Genomic DNA, 9,664 nt, shown 5'->3' with positions numbered 1-9,664 from the left:
GGGCAAATTTATTTGCCTAAAGTATGAACATAAAAACGACTTCAATTATCGTCAAAATATATTGACATTTTAGTGTATTTCAACATTTTTCAGAATTTAAAGTTCGGGTGAGAATTGAGAATTTTAGCACTTCCACTTTCTTTCATTGAATATTTCGATTTTAGAGGGGTTCGGTGGCTTCTAGGCTACACGCTTTTCTTTTTATAAGAATGGTGTAAATCTATTTCATCATGGATATTCTTAACTTTTTTGGGAAAATCATAATAAAATATTCCTACAGCATTCTTAGGTTAGGATCCTCATTTAGACTAGATTTGACATTTAGTACATACGTCTCAAGCATGAAATAGCATTTTTGTGAAAGGAGTGAGCCTTGCTTGGGGGTAATTGACAATTTATGATCGAAAATGCTCTAAAAAGGGTATTCTTAGCTTGAGTAGTAAAATTCCATGATGGTGATATTCCTAAGCATATTCTTAATTTTTTGGCCATTTTCATCATGGACACAGATGGACATTCTTATTAAGTGTATTCTTATGAAAAAAAGCGTGTATATTCCAAGCCTTAATAGAGCAAATTTGAGCTTTTAAATCCTGAGACCCTAAGGTTTCTAAGTCTAAAGTCTCGTGTTAAAACTCTACTTTTCAACTCTAGTGAGCTTCGTTGACTGTATTTCAAATTCGGTTTAAAAAATCCGTCACAATTTTATTTCTTTCAATTACTTTTAGCTAAAAGGATTAAATAGAGCTTGAACATTACTCGTTATTCACAAAAGAATTCCCAATCTCAATTTTGTTTATAAGTTTACAATATATTTTATCAACATTTTACAAACAATGGAGTGAAGAATTGCAATCATTTACTAAGGGAGTGGTCAGAAAGTATCTACTAGGGGGGAGTGGAGGATATTTTGAAAAATCCCAAAATACTTTCGCACCCCCTCCCCTAGCCTGGAAAAAAATTTCGAACCCCCCCTCATAAGGCCCAATATTTTTTCGCACCCCCCCCCCACTAGAAAATTTTTTACGCAAAAAAAGAATTCATACAGATTCGGTACAAAGAGTATTATTTGTTTGTATGACAGTTTTTTATGTCAAAATTAGGTAAGGGAGATAGTTTAGCCCTGTAAAGTTGAGTATAGTCCTTCAGGAGATCTACCATTTTGATTGACGTTTACACCACGGGATTTTTTCCGTCGATTTCCATGGTTACGACGGAATTTCTCTGAAGTAAACAAAAGAAAAAAACCCGTGGTGTAAACGTCAATCAAAATGGTACCGGGTGTCCCAGAAAAAAGTTCCGCTCTTTCAAGTTAATTTTCTCGAGTTCTATGAACTTTTAAAAGATCAATCCTTTTGCATTCGAAAGAGGAAAGATAAACTTAAATTTTGAGGGGCTATTTATCAAATTTGGTCAATTAGATCAAAGATTATGCTGAAATAAATAAAAATTTCACATTTTGAAAAGGCTCAAAAACGTTGAAATTCGACCTATCAAATTGTTATAGAAGCATAATTGCAAGGAGCATGATTTTCATTGATGAAGCAATAAAAACCTAATGGAAGTCTCTTTTTATGAAAAACGAAGTAAGATTTTAAGTGAAACAAAGAAATTTATCTGAAAAAACTGAAAAATTTTATAATTCCAACCGATATTTGACTTCAATAGCTACACTGATGAAATCAGCGCTACTTTTGACTTTAGGGGTCCTTAAGCCAAAACTTGAAGCTGAATTCAATAGAAAATAATTTGAAATGACCCAACTGAAAATTTTTAGTCTTTTAGAGAATTATTTCAAGCATTTTTTGTTTTCATGTCCACTTTAAACTCTTTATTCCTGCAAAAAAGTAATAATTCGGTTATAAAATTTGATAGGTCGATTTTCAACGTTTTTGAGCCTTTTCAAAATGTGAAATTTTTATTCATTTCAGCATAATTTTTGATCTAATTGACCAAATTTGATAAATGACCCCTCAAAATTTAAGTTTATCTTTCCTCTTTCGAATGCAAAAAGATTGATCTTTTAAAAGTTCATAGAACTCGAGAAAATTCAATTCAAAGAGCAGAATTTTTTTCTGGGACACCCGGTAGATCTCCTATAGGAATAGTTCAGGGTTAAAATAAGAATCAACGAGTTATTTTCTCTGAGTTTCCCAAAGTTTTGGGAGAAAATTACGGCTTATTTTCCCTGATACATAATGTCCCTATATTACAGAGGCATTACTCAATTACTCAAAATATCCTGAGGGGCCACCATGGTTGGCCCCGAAGGGAGAAAATTTTGAAGATCAGGTACTCGAGACCCTAAAATACAAGCTATTCTGTTGTTAAAAGGAGTCTGAAAAATAAAATTCTCTGAGTTTGAAATTTCCCTATAAACCTATATTTTCAGGTTTTCCAGGGTCTGTCAAAGCTCTGTGTATATAATTTATAAGATATTAGTAGAGACTAAGGAGGCACAACCATGGTTTGCGCCGAAGGGAGAAAATGTCGATGTTTTTCACCACCATTTTAGCTAAAAGACACTTTGTTTTGACAAATTTCTTTCTAAAAAGTACTTTTTCAAACCACTCTGATGAGCTGTGAAAGCCACTAATCTACTTCCCTCATTTAGCTGAATGCTACAAACCAAAAGGGCAAGGCAATGATGCCCAAATAATGTTAGTATGACATGTACATATATCAAATAAAATAAATTCTGAGTTGTCGGCCGTCATGCGGAAAAATTTTTGAAATCTTGAAACGTAAAACTATGATATTAGACCTCCTACATTTTCTCTTGAGTTGCCCAAAAGATTTGGAACCCCCCCTAAACCCTCAAAAAAAATTTGAACCCCCCCCCCTAAACCCTCGAAAAAATTTTGGAACCCCCCCTAGAATCCTCCACCCCCCCTAGTAGATACTTTCTGACCACTCCCTAAGGTAAGCTGTTACTCATCATCTTCGAGACTTTTAAGTTGAAGTTTTGAAAAGCCGACAATGATTTTGCGCCATTCTATTGTATGATATACCGTAGATAAAAGACTTGAGAAAAGTAGAATAACAGACTTTCTTCGAAGTCCTGACGCTGTTAGTAAGCCAAAGTACCCGCCCCCTCCCCGCAAGGTGCTCTGGTGGTGGCTGGATACCGTGTGAGTATCACAGCTCGAGTCGGGGGCCCCAACAAATATTGAATCGTATGCTATGATTTATGAAGAGAAAACTTGGCCTCTGGCCTGGGTACCCAGGGTAGTGGCTGGAGTAATCGCTCACGCCATCACACCAACCACCATATTTAGAGATATTTTTAGGGGTGTCTCTGAAACTTAATAAGGAATTTCTCAACCTCGTCCCCGTGTATCCCAGGCTTTATTTACGTTACTGATTGACGCCAGGGAATATTATCTAGCGCTATCAGTAAGCATCAAAAAGCTGATAATGCGCAGGGAACGAGATTGGGAATTTCTACATTTGGTGTAGCGCCCTCTAGGAAAAAGTCCGCCCGCAACATGGGCCTCTACCACAGATATCTGTAAAGCCCGAAGGGCTAGATTTGCGGCTTTTATCAAAAAGTGAAGCTCATCTTTGGAAGGATTTCCTACCAGAGTCACGTGACTAAAATATGCAATTTCACCGGTTTGAGAGATGTGAAATAGCGTTTGCCGCCTACATTTTTTGATCTCGCGCTCCGAAAACAATTAAAATGCTAGATCCTATCCATCGGCACGAAATTTAAAAAGTCAAATTTTTGCTTCACTTTTTTTTGCTGGAGAAAGCTTAAAGTTGCAAATCTAGACCTTCGGGCTTAGATATCTGTGGACTCTACACATGTACATGCGCCCGTGTGCCAATGTGACGTAATTCTAAAAAAGGGGCGATAACTGTTTAGCAGAGTCAGCATTAAAATCCCATGGATACAAAATAATCAAAATATTCAAACATAGCGCCAAGGAGCTGTGGTCAGTGGTGGGGAAGAGGTTGTCTTTGTGCTGGAAAAAACCATGGCGAAATTTGTTATTGCAGGCAAATCTGACTGTCCATTTTATGCCAGAGCAGAGCTTCTTGCAGATGAATTAACTCTCAAGCTTCCTAATTTCAACGTACACAAAATTGTTTTGAGTCCATCCGAATGGAAAGAATGGGTAAAGTCCACATGTTCAGAAAAAGGTTGGAATTACTCTGGTCAATCACCAATGATATGGAGAGAACTGATCAATAGAGGAGGGAAAGGTACACTTCTTGGAAGCTGTAATGATTTTCTAGAATATGCAAAAGGTTATTATGGAATTACTTGCAAGAATCCAACACCAGACTTGAATATAATCTCGGGTGAAAATAAGACAACAAAAGAACAAAATGAAGAAGAAACAGAACAACTCAACGCAGCAATTAATCCCTTTAAGATTGCTATTACGAGTGCTGACACTGATGTTGCATACCATGCATTGCCACTGATGATAAGACAGGATATTTTCGGAGAAAAACAGGAGGTTTCAATCTCTCTACATTACAACGACAACAGTGAAAATGTACAAGAGAAAATTAATGGTTTAGTCATGGAGCTTCAAGATTGTGCAGAGCTTGAAGTACGAGAAATAACAGCAACCTCTGTCTTGAAAGATTCTTTTCAAAATGCAGATTTTATTGTCATTTTAAATACAACCAAGGAGATGGATCGAAGTGCTGTATCTCAACTACAAAAAATTGCATCCAACCTAAAAAAGTGTTTAAACAATACAACTAAAGTGTTAGTAATCGGGGAAAATGCTATAATTTGTTCAAACATTATTCACTATTTTTTAAATGGTATCCAAAGGAAAAATTTGATGGCTATGACTCGGTTTGAAGAGAACATTGGAAAATCTGCAGTTGCAAAGGTTTTAGATGTGAATTCTGCTGGCGTGAAAAACTTGATTCTATGGGGCAGCTCTAAGGAATACATTACCGATTATAGCATTGCGACAGCACAAGGATACAATGGTGCAATCTGGGCACCGCACATCAACAAGTTTTCACATTCGATCAGTGAAATAATATATAACAAGAAGTTTTTAGATAACGACCTCCCTGAAAAACTGAACGATGAAAAATTACATTTAACATCACACAAATTATCATTTACAGCTGCTTTTATCTCTCAATTGCAAGATTTACTTTCTCAGGCTGATAAAAAAAATGAAATTTATTCCCTTGGTGTTATTTCTGATGGTTCATTTGGCATTCCTGACGGGCTCATTTATTCTTTCCCTGTGAAGTACACCAAGGATGGCTTAACGATTCAAACCAAAATAACATGTGATCAAATAATAGCAGAGAATATCAAAAGAACGGCTGAGGAGCTTCAAGATTATTGTGATGATGCCATTGCTTTGGTAGATCCATCAGTTTTAAAAAGAAAAGAATCAAGAGCAAATAAGCGAGCTAAAGCTGTGCCTGATAATCCGGAAAACTTAACAGAAAATGGAACTGAAAATATTCCGACAGATACAGACACAAAAAATCCAACAACAGAACCTACCCAAGAGGAATGAAATATATATCATTTTCTTAGTTGCTAGGTATTATTATAAGCCTTAAATGAATTTGAATCAAATTATAAAGGTCCAAATGAAAACCACCAAACTCAAAAGATTTACAATTTCATTAAAAGATTCACAAGTATGAACTTCAGTAAAATCTAGCTTAATATGTTCTGATGTTTTTATTTTCATACTCAGCCAGACTTTCAGCACGTGTTTATATTCAATTTTCTCATTGTATGTTAATTTAACTCTTTAATTAGATCAGCGAAGTATAATCCTATGTCACCGACCCTTTGTTGGAAATTAATTTTCTAGAAATATGTTGATTTTCTTTTTATCAGTATAATGAACAATTAAAATGTTTTTTTTTCTGAAAATTTTTAGCAGTTTCTATTTTTGTTGTGGGATACAAAAGTCTTATTTGTATGTTTGGCCTCATCTTTGTGTATGGGTATAACATTTTGAGAGAAATTTACGAAATGTTAATTTTTGGGCTATTAAAGCTCCCCTTGGGCTGTGATTTGGGTTATGCAAAGTTAACTTTTTATTATTGTACTATCGTACTATTGTATTATTATTATCTTATTATTGTACATTCGTTTATCAATTAATCAAAATGTTCACGCCCAGCTTGATTATTCATTAAATATAATGATATATTTTTTTTCGACATATTTGAAAAGTGATGTTAGATCAAAACTTTTGATCTACCGGGTGCACCAAAAAAAAGTATACAGGTTTTTCGAGATATTGTGAGCTTCAGGATTTTTTTGTTCATTCTTTTTTTTTCATTATATAGAGGATGCTCTAACTTGAATATTGAGTTATCATAAATTAAATTCGAAAAAGTAGTTCCAAAGTTATTTAAAAAAAAACTGACTTTTTTTTAAACGTCAAAAGTTCAAAAAATCATTAAAAACACGGTTAGTGTAAAACGCAGGTCACAGGTCACAGGTCGCAGGTCACAGGTCACAGGTCAGTGATGACAGGTTAACTCTAATCAATGTCAATTCAGAGGAAAATGTTTGGAAAACACTAAGGTTTATCAAAAACATAATTCTTAAGCAATTTCATCCATATAAAACCATTTCAAACATCAAAATTTAACCATGTGCTTTTATCGATCTTTCGCGGTTTGCGCCGTGTATAACGCAGACCAGAAAATATTTGAAACCATATTATACGTATAACAGGTATATTACATATTGTAATGTTTGTAATGTTATATGATGGTTACATATAATAAAACAAATCGCTCTAAAACTACCTTCTCAGAGAACTCACGAGCTTCTGATTGGTGCAATTTTATATCCAGCCATATTGTTATCATCACATTCGGCATGCTGAATATTTTTGGTGTTTTTCTCTTGTAAGACATGATATTTTGTAGTTCTGTCAATATTTTTGTCAAAAATTGTCATTAAGTCATTAAAATGACAATTGAATAATTAATTAGTTTCATCCTTCTAAAACCACTCTCTTAGGGACCTCACAAGCTTCTGATTGGTGCCGTTTTATATCCATTCACACTATCTACATCACATTCTGTATTATAAATATTTTTCGTTTTTTTGTTTTGCTAGGTATCATATTTTATGATTTTGTCATTATTTTTGTAAGTAAGTGTCACTATGTCAAAATAGGTTGTTATTCTATTCAATTGTCATTTTATAATATCTAAATAGCATGTATTACTTGTTTGTAATTTAATGCGTTACGTATTGATGTTATGTTATGTATATGTTATGATCTTATTTTTTTTCCGGTCTGCACTTTCTTGACCTGTGACCTGCGACCTGTGACCTGCGACCTGTGACCTGCGTTTTACACTAACCGTTAAAAACAGCAAGCAAGCCATAAATAAGACAAAATGACAAAAACACAATTTTATTCTTTTTTTTTTCTTATTTATATTTTACCAACAGTTTTTCCATCTTATTTACACGTCGTGAACATTTCTAACACAAGCAAACTCAATGCTAACCCAAGTTCTTTGAGCAACTAGTCGAGGAATGGTGATCTATTTTTTCAAAAGTTTTCTCACATAGCACAAAACATCAAAACCTCTCTTGGAGATTTCCAAGACTTTTTTCAGCTTTTCCAAAAATATTATTCTACATGGGAATAGTTTTACCATAATTTTAAATTCTGTAACGAGTTTTGATGAGCACCGTTGCATATTTTGTTAATTTTATTTGTAAAGAAGGTAAATGTTATTAGAATATTTGGACGGATTATAACAAAATAAGTGGATATAAACATAACAGACCCCTCAAAATTTAAGTTTATCCTTTCTCTTTCCTATGCAAAGTGATTGATTCTTTAACAGTTGAAAGAATTCGAGAAAATCCATTTCAATGAGGGGGAATTTTTTTCTGGGACACCCGGTATAAAAACCGAAAACTATCACCTCCCCCCCGTTTATTTGGAACCTAAGAGTAATACTTTAATCGTTCTTTTTCTTAGACATAAAAAATGAGTTAATCTGCAATAGAAAAGATTGGATTTGTATTGGCGAGACACTGTGGACATGCACCAAAGTGTAAGTTTCTCCTAATGCTCATTATATATAATTTAGATTACTTAGCCTTCTAGAGGTTTATATGGCGTTCTAGGGATTTCAGTGATGATTACTTTAGGCGTACAAACTTTCGCGAGCAGAAACTTTCGCGAGGACGAAAAATCGCGAAATTCACGACATTTACTTTCAAGACGTAAAATTGAGAATTTTCACATGAAAAAACGGCTTAGAGGGACAAATACTTCTTGGATTGGCTTGAAACATTTGTTTTTTTGACTTATTAGTCTTTTAGCAGGCAAAAAAGTACCATAAAAAGTTACATTTTATTCAATGTTTGAAGTTTTACAGATTTTCTATTTTGTCAAGAATTTTTCGCGAGCATAAACTTTCGCGAATGCCATTCCTAGAATTTTTAAATACATTTACTTCCGCGAAAAGGGCCATATTAAACTCAATGAATGAAAGTACTCTCAGGCTCCCGGGCTACGGGGTGGGAGACTGAACTTGACGGTACCAACGGGGACTTGTCGCCGTAGTTTAAAAAGTGAGTTTTGTAAAATTACATTTTGATCCTAGTCGAAAAAATCTGATATTTTTACCGAAAATCCACATTGAGCAGAGCAAGGCTTTTCATGACTCACCACTGGATTATTCGACCAGATTTTGCGTGAGCGAATCAATGGGTTTGTATTTGTACTGAAGAAAAATTTTTTTATCCTTGGCTATTATCTGATATTCCGATGGCGGATTGGCGGCCGCCCACGCTAAAGCTCTAATGGAGCGGGCCAATTTTCCATCGGAGAGGAATGATGTTCCGCATCCCCAGTCGGGTTCAGCTACCCTTAAGTGTAAGCTAAAAATATTTCGGGTGGACCCGTCAATCCCCGAAAACGAGGGCTGGTTTACCAGACCTCCCGCTGCAAAATCCTTGCAAAATTCCGTAATCTAATCCTTCCAGATGTTGAAAATTTTCCCAATCTTCAGTGCTTTAGTGTGTCGGATGAAAATTTCACCATCTGGGTGCCAGATAACCTTGGCTGCCAAGAAGCTTGATTTCGTGTTTTTCACATAGAATACACAAAAATTAGGGCTTCTAGAAGGTACCTCATCTGTGGAATTAAAGAATTCTAGAACAGTTGAGATAGGACATTTTGGCCCCCCCGGAAAAGAAATTGAAAAATTGACTAAAATTGAGAGAGTCTTAAATAGTACAAAATAGGCCTTTTCATAAATTACGCTACGAACATCGCTTGCCTCGTATTCAAACAATTATCATGGTGATTATGTTCCTTGAGACATTAAATGATTCTTTTATGAATAGGAATTCGTTTTAATAAAATTCTCCTGCTGGGAGTAATCACCATGGTAATAATTTCAAAACGAGGCAAGTGATGTTCGTGACGTAATTTATGAAAAGGTCTCTGATTCTTATAAGAATGTGTCCTGGTAACACTTTCTGGTTTTCCTTGAACGTAATTTTCCCCAAACGGACATTTTCAAAAAATGACAAAAAAACAAGCTAGATGCTGAATGGACCTACCTGATGATGAAAGTTAGATAGCAATGCGAGGAGAAAAATGAAAAAAATCAGTCAGAAGATATAGCGTTTAGCGCAAATGCATAACGCAAAAAATTCATCATT

The 9,664-nt window shown here is 34.9% G+C and overlaps 1 protein-coding gene across 1 annotated transcript; it reads left to right on the top strand.

Moving 5' to 3' along the window:
- Positions 1–3,895: 3,895 nt before the first annotated feature.
- Positions 3,896–5,594, top strand: LOC136821579 (putative malate dehydrogenase 1B). The gene has a single exon (XM_067077831.1). It carries the CDS (start codon positions 3,981–3,983, stop codon positions 5,508–5,510), a length of 1,530 nt encoding a protein of 509 aa, XP_066933932.1. The 5' UTR covers positions 3,896–3,980; the 3' UTR covers positions 5,511–5,594.
- The last annotated feature ends 4,070 nt before the right edge of the window (positions 5,595–9,664 follow it).

The sequence above is a fragment of the Clytia hemisphaerica genome, unplaced genomic scaffold (genome assembly GCF_902728285.1).
Source record: "Clytia hemisphaerica strain Z4C2 unplaced genomic scaffold, Clytia hemisphaerica genome assembly, whole genome shotgun sequence".
NCBI lineage: Eukaryota > Metazoa > Cnidaria > Hydrozoa > Leptothecata > Clytiidae > Clytia > Clytia hemisphaerica.
This window is presented reverse-complemented; position numbering and strand designations above follow the sequence as displayed.

What these genes read in the sequence shown, in the direction of transcription:
- LOC136821579 (XM_067077831.1), top strand. Translation starts at nt 3,981, where the DNA reads ATGGCGAAATTTGTTATTGCAGGCAAATCTGACTGTCCATTTTATGCC.